Raw genomic sequence first — 20161 nt, forward strand, 5'->3', positions numbered from 1 at the left:
ACCCAACAGTTCCTCTTCCAAATTCCCACTATGCTTACTTTGGAGACTTCCCACCATAATGTGTTTTCTTTAGGCAGAGGTGGTTTTAGTTTATTTTGGTATTTCTGGCTGTTTTTCCCAACACACTGTTATTTAAACAACTTGACATTCAGCAAGGGAAGATGTTTGCAACTTTATTGCTCCCTCACATTTTTGTGTGTTTTTAAATGGGAATTGGATTCACTTTCCTAACAAGCAGCATTGTTAATGTGAATGCTCTCCCAATACAGTCTGGATCCCAGCGATACCTCTGAGGTATCATTTAGCTTTCCTGCTATTACTGCCCTTCAGTTGCTTGGTGCCCCTCGTGGACAAGTTTGAGGGTATGCCATCTTCTCTTTGGCCTGCATGAAACCTTTTGCTGGCCATTCGTGCCACATTTCTTGTCTCATCACGATCTTTGGTTTTCAAACCAGAATGCTGAGTTTCTCTCAATTCACCTTCTGAAACAGTGGAGCTCATGCTGAAGCTGTATGCCCTTAGCCTGTCTCAGATGCTGTTGGTGAGACTGCTGTTGGTGTGACCACTTCCTTAAGCCCACTGTGCTTTAGGTTTCCAGTAAGGGTCCTCAGTCTTTTTACTCAAACAGGAGATCTGGTCATGCGTTTAATTTGCTCCTCAACATGCCGTCTCACGCCCACAGTGCTCGGAGATATTGTGAATTCAAAGTAGTGAGTGGACTACATTCTCTGTTTTACTTCAGGCTTTTCAATAATACGGCAAGCCACAGGTGCGGTCTCATGTTCATATAGGTAGGCTTCGGAAATTGCAAAAAGGCTGGTGAGAGTCCTCTACGCAGAACTCGCTGCAATACCCTTTTCCCATGGTTTTATCTCACCAGCCATCTAACCTCCATGAAAAAAAGCTTGTGGGTAAAACCCTTGTCAAATGCAGCAAAGCCTTAGGTTATGACGATGAAGACACTGAATTGCTTTGCTACAAGACCACTGACTCCTGCTAAAGGATTCCAATGAATTCTGCCATTCATGTGCCTTGTCCAAGCAGAGGCTGGATTTGTGGGGAGATGTAATATAGCAAGTGGGAATAGACTACACAATAGACAAGTGTGAAGTTGGAATTTTGTTTTAATTGTTTTTCTGGTAACATAGGAACAAACAAAATTGCTAGACAGTTGGAGAATATTCGTGACTCTTGTGACTCCTTTCTCCCTGGGCCAGTCTTTAAGTTGTATCTTGTCACTTCTCTTGACAATAGGCTTTGGATGAGAGGATAAGTGTCCTTATAGCTTCCTGTGCATCACTTCTGTGCCTTTCATATTATCCTCCTCCTCGATACCCAAACGTGGCCTACCACAGGGCTCTCGGTAGATTCCCTTGTGGCCTGGTATCAATAGGGCTTATGGGCAATCTTTTACTGTCAGATCAGCCTTCTCTCTTATTTCTTAATTTCCCGGCTTGAGGTTGTCAACTCTACTGGTGCCTTCCCTTAGGCCATATCAGTTTGCCCCATTCGCCTCCTCACCTCATTCAGTGACGCGGGATGTTCTCAAACTGCTCCGCCGTAGTATGGGCCCTCTGCTCTGCACTTGGATGTTGCACTGGCACTCCACATCTTACGAAGGATCTACGGGGTTCGTTAACTCACTTCAGCGTTAGCTCCCTAGTCCTTCAGTTGTCATTTCCTCCTCCGTCACGATTGGACTGGGGCGCTGCTACAGCCGCTCAGCTGCTGTTCCATCAGCTTCTCCTGTCTCCGACGATCTGTCTCCTCCTCCGCAAAGGTGGGGGCTTCAACCCTGCGCCGATGCGCTCTCACAGCTGATCATACGGCTTCAGTTGCCGTTGACGAGCTGACTCCTCCGCCAAGTTGGAGCTTCAACGCTGCGGCCTCACAGCTGATCGACCTCACAGCTGCTCTTACGGCTTCAGCTGCCTTCGGCGAGCTGACTCCTCCTCCGCAAAGGTGGGGGCTCGTCTCCGCTCCTCAACTGCGCCCTCTGCGAGGAACGAGCCAGGGCCGTATTACCAGGCTCACAGATGGCGGATACTACGGCCTTCTCCCAACGTTGGGTCTCCATCACGCTCTCTCGACCTCCGCCGATTCACTACAGCAAACTATTATAATGATAATAACTGCACAAGATGCTTAACCCTTCAGGGCACCTCTAACTCAGTAGGCCCATTCATATACGATTTCCTCTTCAGAGATAGCCTTTTCCTCCTCACCCTTCTCTGCAGGCTAAAACACAAAAAAAAAAAAAAAACTGTATTAAAGTAAAGCACCTTCTTGGGAGATTTATCCCTCATTGGAGCTCTCAGATGTCTTTCCAATAGCTATGGCCCTCCCCTCACTTATGACATCATCCGTTTACTCTTCCTGATTAGCACAGGCCCAAGGGGATTTGTAGTTAATTGGCTCCGATATGTCTCAACCTCCTCTGGCATCATCACAGGAGATAAACAGACCAATCTAAAAATGGTTTGGGCACTAGTCCAGCTAGCAAAATCTCAATATCCTATGTCCAATACTCTCATTTATCAAGCGTTTACCAAGTCTGTCTACACCTTCGCCACCCCAATACAAAGTTCTGGTAGTCGCAATCCAGGGGGACAAACAGAATACTTTAAGCAAGCATTGTGCAACTTATGCACATCAACTCTATAAAGGCTGATGGCTGGAACTGGACATTTTCAGTGGCTCACTGCAAATCCACAAATACTGCACAGTCATTCTCAAGGGGGTGGGGGGAGGCTCATTATTTATAGACAAATACTACAAGCTAGTCACTTAATAGTCCGTCTGCTTGCTCATAAGCATGTGCTGTGTGTGTGGACACAAGTGTAATAGGCCAATATGCGTGTCCATGTGCGGGTGTGGTAGAGGAAGAGTGCCAGTCTGTTGAAAAAGGTCAACCACCTTGTACCGAGGATCTTTCCACAACTCCTGCCCCTTAAATGGTCTGATAATTGCATACCCATTAACGACCATCAAAAAGCTCAAAATCCCTCTACTGATAACTACCGCACTTGTGTCCTTAGAAGCAAGGTGGGCTTTCCACTAGTGTTTAAAGCACCCAAACCTTGATTAAATAGCAAACCTTTACCAAGACCATAATATTAATGGCGAGGCTAAAAGGGACTCTGTGTACAAGAAACCCCACTTCCACCCTTAGTGGTGAATGAGTTTGTCCTCAGATGCACAGAAAGGGTTAACATTTTGATTACTCCCCATCCTGACACTACACCACCTCACCGTCACAAGGCCTTTAGTATTTTGAATTAGTAAAAAAATAAATAAAACACTTTATAATCTCACTGTCTGCGCCAGTTATATAATCCAGCTAACCTTTATTTCCGTTTAGTTTTGTTTCTTTAGTAGGCAAAACCAGAAAATGTGTAGTTCAAACCTTTTTGTTGGCGTGGAAGCATACACAAAAGATTCTCCAACAAGCAGGCAGCATGTGCCAATAGAATGAAGCGAACATTGAACGACCTTTTACTGAATCCTCCAAGCACAATATAATGAATGCAAATAAAAACACCAGTATAACCGATTTGAAAAAAATGCAATAAAACTCAATTTCTTAAGTGTTTTACTTCCGAGTCAGAAAGTTTGCTAGGCACCTAGACTCTTCACCTGGCCAATGCGGCCATCATTATGCAGTCAGTATCACGCAAGGTTCATGTCATTGGTTGAAGACAAGCGAACAAGTGTCATTGTAGAAGGTCCAACAAAATGGACCTTTTCCAGTTTCAAGAGTGATCTTAGTCAGCTCTGGAATAAGTTATACATTTGTCTAGTTAGCGGGCGCCCCAAGATTCTGAGATAGAATTAAACTTTGTATTAGCAACAGGTAGAGCGGTGCCTAGATAACTTTTCAAAAAGAACAAGTTACTTTATTACCTGGTAACGTTCTTTCGATGGGATGTTCCTCTGACGTATTCCACATCTTTGACATGAATTTCCACAGCTGTGCTGCTTCGGAAAACTTTTTCGGCGTGGGCGTCCTGCGTTGCTGACGTAGATACGCTCCTTCGAGGACCTCCTCCGACCGTCGACATCACTGGATGTTATATGTAGGACGCATGACGCCCGTAACATCAGTTAAAGTTTTTTTTATCCCCGGAATGCGTGGCACCAATCTTCTGCCAGTAAGCCTTGCGGAAACGGGAGCTGCAATCGCTTAAATTCTGTTGCGGGGCAGGTAGGGAGGGTGCGATGAGGAATACGTCAGAGGAACATCCCATCGAAAGAACGTTACCAGGTAAGACAGTAACTTGTTCTTCAAGGGGATGGTGTCCTCCAATGTAGTCCACATCTTTGACAGACTCCCAAAGCAGTACCAACGTAAGAAGGTGGGAAAAGAATTTAGAATTTTTTAGAATGCCCAATCAAATTGCAGAATAGAGGACTGCCTTGCCAAAGGCCAAATCTCGCCCATGGATAGAGTCCAGGGAATAATGTTTCACAAAAGAATGGACAGAGGCCCATGTGGCTGCTTTGCAAATATAGCGAATCGGAACACCCCTCTGTAGTGCCGTGGAAGCAGCCATACCCCTAGTAGAAAGACCCTGTAAGCCTACTCGAGGGTCCTTTCCCGCCAAACGATAACATACAGAGATCGCCAAAATGATCTATCTAGACAAGGTCTGCTTGGAAACATGGCCTAAACGCCTTCCAGCATAACAAATAAAGAGCTGATCGTCCACTCTGACCCGGGACATCCGTAAGAGATAGAAACTCAAAGCTCTCCTAGGATCCAACCTATGGAGCCTCTCCTCTTCCTTACCAGGATGTGGAGGCGGATAGAATGCCGGAAGAATTATCTTCTAGCTCAGATGGAATTCCGACACAACCTTCAGAACAAAGGAAGGCCGTCCCCCAAGAACAACCCTGTCCTTATGGAACACAGTGAAGGGTGGTTTGGCGGAAAGTGCCTGCAACTCACTCACACTGCGGGCGGCAGTAACCGCAACTAAAAATACAGTTTTAAAGGACAATAGTCGCAGCGGACAAGAATACAAGGGCTCAAACGGAGGTCCCATTAGGAACTTTAAAAGCAAATTCAAATGCCATCCTGGCACATGGAAAGGCGACGGTGGAAACGCACGTTAGCCCTTTTAGGAACTGAGAAATCAAAGGGATTTTAAAATAAGAACATTCCTCAGGCGAGCGCTTAAATATGGACAGCGCCACCAGGTAACCCTTAATGGTACCCACATGCAGGCCCTTGTGGGCTAAAGAAAGCAAAAAAGAAAACCAAAGGAATGCAAAATTGGAAAGGATCCACATTCTGAACCCTGCGCCAGAACTTCTTCCGACGGCAACGGTACAGGGATTTCGTTGCAGGCCTTCTGGCCGAAAGCAACACATACATCACGTACCAATCCTTATATCTCAGCCTTTCAGATACCAAGCTTGAAGGCTGAGTGCCTTGACCTCTGGATGGAGAACTCGACTCCCCTCCCATGAGAGCAGATCGTCTCGGTAGGGAAGACGACGTGGAGGGCAGATAGACATGTCTAGAAGGTCCGGGTACCACGCTCTCCGGCCCAAGCTGGAGCAATGAGGATCATCCGGGAACCGAACCTCCGCAACACCTGCGGAATGACGGGGACTGGAGGGAACGCGTACAGCAGTGGGCAGGACCACTCTACTACGAACGCGTCCCCTAAGGCTCCTCTTGGAGGAAATTCCCACGAGCAGAATCTCTCGCACTTCTGGTTGACACTGGTGGCGAAGCGATCCACTTGTGGGATTCCCCAGCCAGCTCCCACTCGTGAGAGACAGTGCTCTGCATGCTCAGAGCGTCCGCCGCTACGTTTTCGTCTCTGGACAGATGAACTGCGAGCTCGAAATTTCCAGCTGGATGGCCCAGAACCAGAGCTGCATCACCACTCTGCACAGTGGGAGTGACTCTGCCCCCCCTTTTTGTTGAGGTAGTGCATGGCCACTGTATTGTCCGTCATAATCAGGACATTCTTCCCCGCACAAACGGCAGAAAAGCCTTGAGCTCCCCAATCCATGAGGTATGCGTCCGTCACGATCGTCACCTCCGGCCACGGTTGCCAAAACGGAGCCCCTTTGAACATATTTCCTTCGATGGCCCACCACAGAAGGTCCTGGGCGACCAAGGACGGAATCTGAACCGGGTCCGACATCATGCCGGAGAACTGCGACCACTGCTTCTTGAGTGCCTACTGCAGAGATCTCATCCACAGCCTGGCCTCTGGCACCAGTAAAATGCAGGATGCCATGAGGCTGAGCAACCTCAAGAACTTGAACGCCGGGAGACTCTGGGCACATTGAAACTTGTCCACCATCTGCAGAATGTGGCAAGCCCTCACCTGGGGAGGCGAACACTGCCCCAGGAATGTGTCTAGCACTGCCCCAATATACTGGAGCCGCTGGGTAGGTGTCACATGGGACATGTTTAAGTTGAGGGAGAAGCCCAGCTTGTGAAGGGAGTGGCAGGTGACGTACAGATGATCCAGAACTTGCTCGGGAGAGCGCGCCCTGAACAACCAATCGTCCAGCTAGGTGTAGACTTGAATCCCCCCTTTCCTGAGATGCACTGCCACCACCACCGTCAGCTTGGTGAAGACCTTCGGGGTGGAGGTCATTCCGAACGGCAGGACCCGAAACTGAAAATGCAAGTCGCCAGCCGCGAACCTCAGGTACTTCCTGTGCTTGGGATGAATCGGCACATGAAATTAAGCATCTTTGAGGTCGAGAGACACCAGGGCTTGGAGGACTTGAGAAAGACTAACCATCTTGAACTTGTCCTTCCTGAGGAGCTTGTTCAAACCACGCAAGACCATGATGGGTCTCAATCCTCTGTCTTTTTTCGGGATAAAAAAATATGGGGAATACCATCCCTTGTTCCTCTCCGCTACAGGTACCAGTTTTATGGCACCGTTCTCTAGCAGGGATAGGATTTCCTGTGCAAGGAGAGGATTCTGACGCTGATGCTTCAAAGAGCATTTCCCAGTGAATTCTTGTGAGGCCTCTGCCGGAAAGTAAGACAGTAGCCGTGGGCTATGATCTCAAGAACCCACACATCTGAAGTAATGGCACGCCATTCTACAAGATACTGCCCCAGCCTTCCCCCAACCGGCGAACCATGGGACATGGCTTCATGACTGAGCGGAAGCGGCTGCGACAGTGCCTGAGGGCAAGGAGGCAACTGCCAGAGTGCTTTGGCACCACGAGTACCTTGCTTACCACCTCTGGTACTCCTACGATGGCCCCTTTGACTGGCAGCTCCCCTCGATCTACCAAAGGAAGATTAGTATCAAAAGGAACCTCCCCTCCATTGCTGTCCCCTAAGCGGAAAAGGCAGAGGTTGATGCACTGCAGCGCTCAAGGACTTCGCTGCAGCTTTGGAGGTCTGCAACCTCTCAACGCTCTCGTCAGCCTTGCTGCCAAAAAGATGGACACCATCAAAGGGCACGTTAAGAAGCCGGGACTGTACATCAGGAGCAAACCCAGACTTGCGCAACCATGCACATCTGTGCATCACGGTGCTCGCCGCCATGGATCGGCTGACAGTCTGCCACGTCCAGACCCGACTGAACGGCCACGTCCAGACCCGACTGAACGGTTTCATACATGGCATCCTTGCCATCCTGAACGAGGCCAAGAAAACCATCCGATTCCTCCCCTTCGGGAATATGTTCAGCCGCCAACGACACAATTCCACAGAGTGCGCGTGAATCTTGCAAGGGCACAAACGGAGTTGGCTGCCTTAAAAGCCATACCCCCAGAAGAAAATACCTTCTTCGCCCAACCATTAAAGCGTTTGTCGTCCCCATCAGGAGGGATTGTAGGGTACGTAGCCTGCTTTGCTTGGGCCGTAGCCGCCTGCACCACCAACTCTCTGGAGTACGGTGTGTAGACAAGTAGCAGGGGTCACCACTGGCTGGTGGTATTTTTTCAGCAACGACATTCACTGCCGGTAGACTCTCTGGAGCAGTCCAAGCCGCTGCCACCCTTCTTTGTAAGGCCATATGAAATGGCAACACCGGGTCAGTGGGTGGACCTTGGTCCAAGACATCTGTCCGGTCACCCTGCAGAAAACCCATAGGTGGAGAAGACCACCCCAGATTCTCTGTCACCCTCGACATGAGGTGCCTGTACAAGGAGTCAGCATGTGTACCAGACTCCCGCCTGCCAAATTCAACCTCCGGGGAGGTATCAAGATCACTTGCGTCATGTAAAGATTGACAAAGGTCTTCCAACTGGCTATGACCAGACAACAGGTCATCAGGAACCTCAGGAGGCACAACCCCCTCTTCATCAGACCCTTCCTCTACCTCCGAAATGTACTCCAAGGGTTGGAACAAGTCCACCCTGGGAGGAGGAACAGAGTATGGGTCAAATATAGGGTGCACAGACTTGCTGAGCGCCTGCTTCCACAGCTCTCCGGGGTACCTCTGGCAAATTTTCCTTGAAAGGCGTCGATGGAAGTGGCGTCGGAGGCGCCGACGACGGCTTCGAGGCGGGAACCCCCCCCAACCCACCGAGTGTGTACTTAGACAGCCTCGGCGCTGATGACTTTCTCAGAGCCGGAGCCTCAAGCAAGACCCGACGCACACGGCGCCGATGGAGTCTATGCCTTCTTCGAAGGCCTCACAGGCTCCCACTGTCTCGACGGCGTCGAGGACCGGGACCTGGAGCAGGCACGGTGGCGATCATCTTTGTCCGATCAGGACCTCGACGGTTCCCGGTGATCGCGCCGACCGCCCGAGCCTGAAGGCGTGCCAGCGGTGGCTCTAGCGCATTCCTTGCCGGCTTCTCTCGAAGGCGCGGACACAGTGCCCTGCGATCTGAAAATCGCCATTAACTGCCGGCGGAATTCATCCCATTTGGCCGGCGACGAGTTGTGTCGTGGGACAAGCCACTGCCGACTGGCGGAGCCCTCATACGAGGACGGGGAAGGCGACCAGTGACAGCGCTTCCGTGAATGCCTCAAGGAGGCAGAGGAATGGTGGGACCCACTCCTAGAACGAGACCCCCCCTGGACTAAGGCCGACGCGGAGAGCTGCCCCTTGAATCGTCAGTCGAATGTCCAGCAGATTAGACTTGCAGGGTTTGGAAACCCTACCTAGCGACAGCTTCTTCTTCCACTCCCGCAAGGCCTTTGACGTCGAAGACTGGCATTCGTCGCAGTCATCGGTGGCGTGGCTCTCGCCAAGGCACCAGAGGCAGACGCTGTGCGGGTCCATAAGTGACATCTTGGAACCGCAGTCCCGACACTCCTTGAAGCCGGACTTCGGGGTAGCAGAAGACGAAGACATCTTTTCTGGTAACAATAGAAGAACCTATGCAACAAGATAGAACTGAGGCGTGACGAGATTTTGAAGCGAACATGTTCGTGGAAAAAACTGAACTGAGGCTACGGGCGTCGTGCATTCTACATATAACATCCGGTGACGTTGACTGTCGGAGGAGGTTGATACGCTCCTTCAAGGACTTCATCGACGCAGGACGCCCACGCCAAAAAAGTTCTCTGAAGCAGCACAGCTGTGGTAATCAATGTCAAAGATGTGGAATATGTTGAAGGACACAATCCCCTCGAAAGGGTCAATTGTTGCTAGTTTTATGAAATAAACTAATGGAATGACATTGAGGATCAATCATCATCCAGGAATGGAAGGCTAGCTTTTAGATTTGACGGCAAAAAGGGAACATTTAAAAACAAACATATCTTGTAGTCTGTCCATCATGAGCTAATTTATAAAGCAACAGAGGTGGATGATAAATCCAAGTGAGGTTGACAAGGCATAAATGAAAGCAATGCAAATGAAAAACAACTGCAGACTGTTGAAATGTCCTACCTTCCTCGTTAGTAGACTTTTGCGCCTCATACCACAAGCCTCCAACTGCAGACGCCCTCGCAATGCCAGTTCGATCAACATACAGCCTCGTAATCCAGATGAAATGCAGTCATTCCAAAAAGATGTGTAACCCTGAAATAAGGAAATACGTCAAATAAAGACACAAACAGTATGATCTGACAGTTTATTCAAACTGTAGCGTAACAAAGAATGGATGAGCTTATGCCGTGTATATGGATGTCTGGTAATAGAATATGGCCCAAGGGCCTGTAGCATCTTCATCTCTTGAAGTGTACTTAATAAGACTAGCAGCGCTGACAGATCTTATTAGTATCCTCAGGCTATCTGCTTCACATTCATGCTGGCAGGCATTCTCCAGAGGGCACCCAATGTCCTTGACACATCATCGCGCACAAGTCAACATAATCGCGCAATAAGGAAGAGGACCCTCGCGTGCATTGCATCCTTTCTGTTCCTGAGATAACCATGGAGATCCCGACATCGTTAGTGAGCGCTTCAACTTGAGCCCTGTGGTGCTGCATTCGCCACATCTCAGGACACATGGGCAGATCACCTTACAACTGAAAGTATAAAACGCCATGAAGTACATATCCAGTGCAAGTGACAAAGGTTTGCACTTTTAGATTATTGAAACCTTACCTGGGACGTAAGGGCACCGGTCAACTAAACACCAACGCACACAGCAGGGCATCATAGATTTACCTGATCAGCGCTGTGATCCCCGTATTCTGGAGTCCTAACTCGCTTCCTGTGCACATTTTGGGCTTCACGTTCAAGTGTTGCAGACAACCTTATTCTAAGATAAGTACCAAGCCCTTTTATATAGCATTGCCGTTTATCACCCCTTTTCTTTGAATAGATAGTTGAAAATTCCTTGCTGTCAAGTATATATACAGCACTGAGCAAATGCCTTCTGATCCTACGGTGCGCAGCCGCACTCTAAAGCGTTTGTCACGTTGTAAGTGTTTATTTTACTTTGTGTATGTGCTACTAGGAAAAGTAATAAAGTTAATCATCGCAGTGACCATTTTACTCCTAGTCAATTGTCCCTTTTCCTCCATACTTCTGGGACATTCCATCCTTCCAGGCGGGACAGAAGCACTTTTGTCAAACAGCATAACAAATTAAATATTTGTCCTTTTCTTTTTATGTGGGGCCACAGCACGTGGCCCCCGCCCTCCTGAGCTCCGCCCATGCATCACCCTTCAGTCCATTTCTATTGCCAGGGATGAGACCATTTAAGCAATAATAGGGGATACTTTAGAGGTGACGGCGGGCAGGCATATGGAGGAAAGAGGACTATGGACTAGAAGTAAGATAGTCACTAAGGTGAGTAACTGTTATACGTCCCGTGCCCTTTCCTCAATATTTGTGGGAGATTCCCCAAGCACAACCAGAGGAAGTAAGGGTGGATGGAAAATCCCGTCATTAAAACAAGCTTTTGTGGACAGCCTGGCCAAATTGAGCATCAGCCCTGGAGTTCAGGTCTAAGCAGCAATGCTTGCAGAAAGCTGATGAGGAGGCCCACGTAGCCGCCTTGGCGAGGATTCCCAAGGAACATACTTTTGGAAGGCAACAGCAGCAGCTTTGCTGCAAACTAGATGAGCATGGATGCCCTTAGGCGGTTGAATGCCTTAGATCGTAGAAGCCTCTGAAATGCATGAGGAAATCCAACGTGGGAGCTAATTTAGGGTCACCGAACGTAACAGTTGTGATGACCTTCTGAGTTCACCCGTTCTATCGAGGTAAAACTTGAGAGCTTGCCTGACTTCGTGATTGTGTAGAACTCTCTCAGCATCAGATGCCGGGTTCAGGAAGAAGACTGGTAAGGAGATAGACTGATTCAAATGAAAGTCGGTAACCACCTTAGGAAGGAAGGATGGATGAGTGCAAAGCACAACTTTATCCTTGTGGAAAGTGAGGAACGGATGTTCCACAGAAAGCGATTGGAGCTCACTTACTCACCTTACGGATGCTATGGCAATCAGAATAGCCACCTTCCAAGAAAGGTACTTAAGATCAGTAGTGGCCATGAGTTCAAACGGCTTATGGCATAAAGCGGCGAGGACCACATTTAAATCCCATTTGGGATGAGGAGTGCGCACTTGCGGGAAGAGATGAAGGAGCCCAGCAAAATGCCTTTTGATGACTGGATTAGTCTATGAGAAGCAACAGCTGTCTGTGGACAGGTAGGCCGCAATGGCAGATGAGCAAGTTTTGCAATTCTGCAAGACGGAACATGAATGCCAGAATCGGTCAGGTGAGACACAAAGGATGGAACAGGGTCGACCGTAGCATGCCTGGGGCCGAGCTGTTTAGCTAAGCACCAGTGACAAAAACGGAGCCATTTGCTCCTATATTGGGCCCTCGTAGAATGCTGCCTAGCCGTTTGGATAATGTGCATATTATCCTCGGACAGATGACTGTGCTCAAGATTTGAATTCCGGCACCAAGCTGACTAAAGGGTGGCTGTGGGGGTGAGAGGGTGTTAGGGGAGGGCTGTGCCTCAACTGGTGATCGCTCTGGTGAAGAAGGTTGGGTATCAGCCGAAATCTCATCGGGGGAAGAATCGACAGATGCTGAAGTTTCGCCAGGAACACAGCCAGGAGTTACAGATAATGGATATGAAACTGCCTATCCTGAGGCTTCCACAGGTCAAATACTTCAAGGTGACGCTGCGTTGCTCCCCACCCCAGAAAGGAGTCGTCCGTGGTAACTGTCACTTGTGGGCAGGGTTCCTGGAAGGAGGCCACCTCTGAAAGGATGTTGGTTGAGGACCACCATTGTAGATCCGCTGTCATGCAGGATGGAACTGGAATTATCTTGGAATCCAGATCCGATGCCCAAGACCAGCAGCTCCGAAGAGCTAGCTGGGTGTGCCTCATCTTCAGACATGTAAGAGGTAGGGCTAGCATGCAAGAGGCCATGAGACCCTGAAGTCTTTGGAACCACCAGGCCGTCATGTGCAAGGACTGGAGGAAGAGCTGACACGTGGTCAATAGGTCTGCAATCCTGTCCGCCGTTAGGAACACCCTGGTGCTGACTGTATTCCAACGGAAACACAGGAAAATCAGGTCTTGAGAGATCGTCATGGACGATTTCCGCCAATTCACCAACAGCCCAAGATGGAACAGGAGCTGCAGGAGAGACTGAAGATTGGTCAAGACCGTCTGGGAGCAAGGACTGCGCAGGAGCCAATCGTCCAAGTACGGATATACATGAACCCCCTGCAGTCTGATGAAAGCTGCGATGACCAACATCTTCGTAAAGACATGCAGCGCCGGGCTGAGACCAAAAGGGAGTACACAAAACTGGAAGTGTTCTGCTCCCACAGAGAACCGCATATATTTCCGGTGCGGGCTCCAAATCAGAATGTGGGCTTCCTGATGGATGGCCCAGAACTCGAGCTGCATCGCCTCCCTGCACAGAGGAAGTGACCCTGCACCCCCTTTTTGTTGAGGTAGTGCATGGCCACTGTGTTGTCCGTCAGGATCAGGACACTCTTTCCTCGCACTGTCGTCAGAAAAGCCTTCAGGGCTAGCCTGACGGCCCTCAGCTCCAACAGATTGATATGGAGTCTGGACTCCGGAGACCAACGACCGCTGAGGCCGTTGGCATGAGCTCCCCATCCCGTGAGGGATGCATCCGTCACGATAGTCACCTCCGGCCAGGGAAGCCAAAATGGAGCCCCCTTCATCAAGTTGCCTTCGACGGCCCACCACAGAAGGTCCCGGGCGCCCGAGGGCGGCACCTGAACCGGGTCCGACATCCTGCCGAGGACTGCGACCATTGCGTCTTGAGTATCCACTGCAAAGACCACATCCGCAGGCGAGCCTCTGGCACCAGAAGAATGCAGGATGCCATGAGGCCCAGCAACCTCAAGAACTCGAACGCTGGGAGCGTCTGGGCATGCTGAAACTTGTGCACCATCTGCTGAATGTGAAGAGCCCTCACCTGGGGAGGAAAACACTGCCCCAGGGAAGTGTCGAGCACTGCTCCGATGTACTGGAGCCGCTGTGAGTGGCAGGTGACGGACAGATGATCCAGGACTTGCTCGGGAGCGCTCCCACTGATCAACCAATCGTCCAGGTAGGGGTAGACGTGAATCCCCCCCCTTGCCTGAGATGCGCTGCCACCACCACCATGAGCTTGGTGAAAACCCTTGGGGCGGAGGTCAATCCGAACGGCAGGACCCGAAACTGAAAGTGCGAGTCGCCAACCGCGAACCTCAGGTACTTCTTGTGCTTGGGATGGATCGGCACATGAAAGTAAGCATCCTTGAGGTCGAGAGACACCAACCAGTCCTGAAGCTGAAGGGCCTGGAGGACTTGAGAGAGAGTAACCATCTAGAACTTGTCCTTCCTGAGGAGTTTGTTCAAACCGCGCAAGTCCATGATGGGTCTCAATCCCCTGTCTTTCTTCGAAATAAAAAAATAAGGGGAATACCATCCCTTGTTCCTCTCCGCTACAGGCACCAGTTCTATGGCGCCTTTCTCCAGCAGGGCTTGAATTTCCTGCACAAAGAGCGGATCCGGACTCTGCAAAGAGAGGTTCCCCGGTGGATTGTCGCGAGGCCTGTGCCGAAAGGGAAGACAGTAGCCGTGGGTTATGATCTCCAGAACCCACACATCTTAAAGTAATGGCTCGCCACTCTACAAGATGCTGCGCCAGCCTTCCCCCAACCGGCGAACCATGGGACATGGCCTCATGACTGAGTGGGAGCAGCTGCGGCGTTACCGGAGGGAAAAAAGGCAACCGCCCAAGCGGCCTTGGCACCACAGGTACCCTGTCGTCCACCTCTGGTACCCCTGCGTTGGCCTCTTTGACTGCCAGCTCCTCTCGCTTTACTGAAGGACGAGTAATAGCGAAAGGAACCACCCCTCCACTGCTGTCCCCTAGGACGAAAAGGCGGAGGTTGGCGAACTGCAGCGCCCAACGACTTCGCTGCAGCTTTTGAGGTCTGCAACCTCTCAAGGCTCTCATCAGCCTTGCTGCCAAAAAGGTGTTCACCGTCAAAGGGCATGTTGAGGAGCCGGGACTGCACATCAGCAGCAAACCCCGACTTCCGCAACCACGCAAACCTGTGTATCACGGTGCTCGCCGCCATGGACCTACTGACGCATTCAGCTAAGTCCAAACCCGACTGCATCCTTACCATCCTGGACCATTGCAAGGAAACCATCCCGTTCGTCCCCTTCGGGAATATGTCCAGCCGCTAACGCAACACAGTTCCACAGAGTGTGTCTGAAACGAGACAAGGCACAAATGGAGTTGGCCGCCTGAAGCGCCATATCACCAGAAGAAAACACTTTCTTCGCTCAGCCATCAAAACGTTTGTCGTCCCTATCAGGAGGGATGGTAGGGTACGCCGCCTGCTTTGCCGGGGCCGTGGCCGCCTGCACCACCAAACTCTCCGGAGTGGGGTGCCTGGTCAAGTAGCAGGGGTCGCTACTGGCTGGACGGTATTTTCGCGACAAGGATCTGCCCACCGCCGGGAGACTCTCCGGAGCAGTCCAAGCCGCCGCCACCCTTCTCTGCAAAGCCATATGGAACGGCAGTACTGGGTCAGTTGGGGGACCAACATCAAGGATGTCCGTTAGATCATCCTGCACAAACTCCCCTGTGGGAGCAGACCATCCCAAGTACTCAAACCCTAGCCATAAGGCTCCGGTACGAGGAATCGGCATGAGAGCCAGGCTCAGGCCTACAAAACTCCACCTCCGGAGAGGTGTCCAGTCCACTGGCATCATGCAGTGACTGCCTCAAATCGTCAAACTGACTATGGCCCAAGACAATTTCATCTGGAACCTGACTAGGAACCAGGCCATCAGAATCCTCATCCGCCTCTGAAATATATTCCAGGTGGCGAAAAGAAGGCACCCGAGAGTGCTTGCTCTTAAAGGATAGTTCCGGGACTTTTTTTTTATTGTTCCTATGGATCGGCCATGTGTTTTTAAGCATAAATCGGTAGATCGTAGAAAACATTCCTATGGACCTTACCCGACTTTTCGTCCATTAACGCACTCGAAAACATCCGCCATTTTATGATAATCCTATCATTTCCCCCCATCGCCCTGGCTCACCTGCTTTTGCGGCACTAAATCAAATCCCCCGCCCCTGAAACAGACTTGATCAAAACATTCATATTCCCCGCCTCTATCCGTGACGTGACTGTGCTGCGTAGGCAAACGCGCCCAGGCGTCTTCTACGCGACTCCAAACAGAACCAGGAAATCAACACAGATGAGCTCACACAACACAGCGCGCCACAATTGGGATTAAACCGCAAGATTGTAAATTTGGTAAAGTACATTTATTTGACATCAAATCTTTTGAGAATATTCAGCGATTTGCATTTTTATTTGCTCACGTTCCAAAAAGTTCGTTTAGAGGCACACGATGTTCCTTTGCTGTACACAGGGTCTTAGATCATCTCACAATACAGCGCCACAATTCGGAATATGAAACTGTGGTTTAAAAGCTAACAGCAAGATTGTACATTTGGCAAAGTACATTTATTGGACATCAAATGTTTTGAGAATATTCAGCGATTTGCATTTTTATTTGCTCACGTTCCAAAAAGTTTGTTTCGAGGCACACGATGTTCCTTTGCTGTACACATGGTCTTAGATCAATGAATTTTTATTTGCTCTCGATCCAAAATATTTCGTCTTGAGGCAAGCGATGTTCGTGTGCAGTACACAGGGTGTTGGTTTACGATAAAATAAGCTCTTCGGTCGCACTGATAATCGCATGGCTGTTCCAACAACGAGGCACTAGGCCACCACAACGGTCTGTATGTTGCATCTAGCCATTAGTACCGCGTAAGGGCATACTTGTACTTGGCGATCGTCCCACAAAATGGTCAGGGTGCTAACGTTGTTCACGCGGAGAAGCAATTGGCGATTATAGAAGCCATCCGCCGGTGTCTGGTACTCGTGACACAGACAATAATGGATGATGTACCTATTTGAAAAACATAAAAAATGAAATTAGTCTCACCATCAGATCTTTATTAAAATTATTCATTTTATATATTAGGTCGGGAAATTATTTCATAGCTAGGACAGTGCAACTGGGTTTTATACGTCAAGGGGGGGCTGTAGGATACTGAGACAGTCCCCCAGTGCAGGGGTTGACAGGGAGTGCAGGTGGAGAGTGGAAGGGCCCAGGACCGAGGTCGCAGACAGTGGACCAGTTGTAGCAGGGGAGAGGGAGAGAGAAAGCAGAAGCAAAGAGGAAGGTTTTGAGGTGCTTCCGTAAAAGGAGACGGTTCTCCCCAAGATAGTGCGCGGTACAAAACAATATGCCACATAGAACGAACAAGTACAACTTAACCCGTCTTTATGTCAGGTTTCCTTCTCTTATTCAAGTTTCCTTTTCATTATTTATCCTTTTCAGATTAGCTTTGTGTGGGTGGGAAGTTTTCCATTATAGTTGGTTAGGCCTTAACTTGATGATTCAGAATCCTGGTTCTGACCCAAGGCAAGATGGAGCCTCACAGTGACAGCTCTGATTGGCTAGAAGACAATGCTGAACAACAATGAACATTCTAAACTGTCACTCTGTGCCTTTCATCATCAAAACCCCATCTGAGAGGACGTGTTCAGTGGCTGCTCCTGCTTTAGTATTAGGCCTGGTGGATTTTATCCTTCAGATCTCAGCAGTTGAGCGGCTACTTTCTTGGGGGTTCAGGAGAAGTCTTCAGCTGGCAGGAATTCGTTTTGGAAGATAGGAAAAGCAGGAAATCTTTGTGAATTCGCTAAGGAGATAAGTGACTTTATTTCTACTGTAAATCTGTTCATCTTAAATACAGTCTCCTTGAAAATTTGTTAAAAGTAGTGTTTCAACTAAAACAATTGAACTATCGGTGTGCGCTTGTGTTTCCAGTGCGGTGTTCCTTAGCGCGAGATTTTGACTGTAACGTGCGTATTCAAGTGAGCGCGTGCTTTCTAGCGTTTGTATTCCGAGCGCGAGCAGAGGTTGGTCTCGTGCCATTTTAAAAGCGCGTGTGTTTTATTGCGCGAGAGATCCTTTTCGCCAAAAGCTATACGCAGCGTGAAATACAAAGCGCGTGTGAAATATAAAGCGCGTGTGAAATACAATGCGCGTGTGATTTTTAGCGCGAGTATACAAAGCGCGTGTGAAGTATAAAGCGCGTGTGAAATACAATGCGCGTGTGATTTTTATCGCGTGTGTACAATGCGCGTGTGAAATACAATTCGCGTGAAATATAAAGCGCGTGTGATTTTTATCGCGTGTGTACAAAGCGCGTGTGAAATACAAAGCGCGTGTGATTTTAAGCGCGAGAATCTGTTCGTCGCGTGCCTTGTGAGTGCGCGTGTGTTTTTTCCATCGCGAGTAATTTTGCGCGTGACAATCACTTCGTTGCTTTTGAACTCAATAGCGCGGGTGTTCTTATTTCGCGTGTCTCGCAGGAGAATATTATTGCGCGTGTGGACCATTGCGCGTGTGAATTGTTGCGCGTGTGGATTTTTTGCGCGTGTGGATTACTTGGATCGCGCGTCTTCATCCGTTTGCGCGTGTTCTTCAACCAGGATGATTTCTATGTGAAGTTCAACGATTAATGGAAATAACCTGCGTGTGCAGTTAGCACGTTTTTTCCTCTTTCTTCAAGGATTCAAAGACTCAAGATAATTATAAATAGTTTGAAAAGTTTTGATATTACAAGAAAGAACATTTTAAAGACAATCTAATTGAACTACCAGTGCAAGTTGGAAATAAGACAAACAAAGAACTAAAACTTCCAGTTTTGCCTAATGTAAGAAGTTGCTGGGAATTTCTAGTATCGCAAGTAAGAGAGATTTTCAGCTTCTTATCCGCTTCTCTAAGAAATTTCAAGAGAAGAACCAGGTAGGATTCTCAATTATTAGTTAAGGATTAATTACTTCCCATTCATAAGGTTAAGTAAGTGAATTAAGAAAGTGTATATGTTATTCTTTATCCTCTGCAGGTTCAGCACTGATTAGCCTTGACGCAGTCTGCCTGGTGTTGTTTTGTTGTCCCATTCCCCCTTTCCCTTTGGGGTGTAGTTTACAGAGCTGTATTGAAAACTAGTTCTGGGAAATACATCTCAGGGGGATTGTCGGGGGTTCAGCAGCTTCCGCGGATACAGGACCTCTCAGCCTGACAGAATGAAAGGCCAATAATTTAGTCCGCCCGAGCTGTCATGAACCCCGACGAATCCATGGAGATGTTAGGATCTTTGATTAGGGAGTTACGGGAGGAGTTGAAAATTTCTCGGGATGAGAATGCTTTACTTAGTCAAAAGGTGGATGACTTAAGTGTTAAAGTTACACAAATTCAACAGAGGGGAGAAAGGAGAGAGGATGAGGTTTCAGGGGGCGCAGGTTCTCCACCAGAGTTAGAAAGAGAAGATCAGTTACCACACATACAACGGGCGCCTACAGTGGCAGAAGGGGTAAGGAGTATAATTATGCCAGTGCCTTTGGCGTTCCCAGAACATTATCATGGGGATTCCAAGAGATTTAGGGTGTTTTTAACACAATGTGAATTACATTTTATGAGTAGACCAGAATTATTTCCATCGGATGCTTCTAAGATAACATTTATGTTGTCATATCTTTCTGGGGAAGCATCTGCTTGGGCTGGGTTGTTGGTGAGTCAAAAGAGTGCGGTTTTAGAAAATTATACCAACTTTTTAGAGATATTCCGAAAAATGTTTGATAGAAGACAGCTATCTCTGGAAGTGGATGGTGAACTTTTAGAATTAAAACAAGGTAATAGAGACTTGATTGCTTATATAACACAATTTAAGTCCCTTGTGTTAGAAAGCAAGTGGCCCGAGGCTAAACAAGCCTCGTTTTATCGGGGCCTTAGAGATGAGTTAAAGGATGCCTTGTCTGGAGTAGTTGAACGCCCTCCTACTTGTGAAGGTCTGATTGATTTGGTTATTCAATTGGATTTCCGTTTGAGTGAAAGGAAGGCAGAGAGACATCATGGTCAGAGTGATGTAAAGTCTATACTTAGAGTAGATAGACCCAAAATAGAGAGTAGACCCAAAGGGAATAATTCATCTCCAAGAATCAGAGGCCCGTTAACAGTGGAGGAAAAGACTAGGAGGAGAGAGAATAATTTGTGTTTATACTGTGGAAGAGGTGGGCATTTTTTAGGAAACTGTCCTTACACTCCCAAGAAGACTTCTTCCTCAGCAGTCAAGGTACAACAGATCGCCAATACGGTGCAGACAGCGGTTCCTCATATAACCATAAATGTATCCTTATTTTTTGATTTGGAGTGTAAGGGAAATGGTCCTGTAAT

General features: G+C 48.7%; 1 protein-coding gene across 1 annotated transcript in view; it reads right to left on the reverse strand.

The window, feature by feature from the left end:
- Window positions 1-20161, reverse strand: part of GOLPH3 (golgi phosphoprotein 3) — a 93521-nt gene that overhangs the window by 35479 nt on the left and 37881 nt on the right. Inside the window, exon 2 of the mRNA XM_069627079.1 lies at window positions 9840-9971. Coding sequence (XP_069483180.1) covers window positions 9840-9971 — 132 coding nt within the window. The remainder of the gene's footprint in view (window positions 1-9839; window positions 9972-20161) is intronic.

This window comes from Ambystoma mexicanum, chromosome 6p (genome assembly GCF_040938575.1).
Source record: "Ambystoma mexicanum isolate Mex_15411 chromosome 6p, UKY_AmexF1_1, whole genome shotgun sequence".
NCBI classification, from domain to species: domain Eukaryota; kingdom Metazoa; phylum Chordata; class Amphibia; order Caudata; family Ambystomatidae; genus Ambystoma; species Ambystoma mexicanum.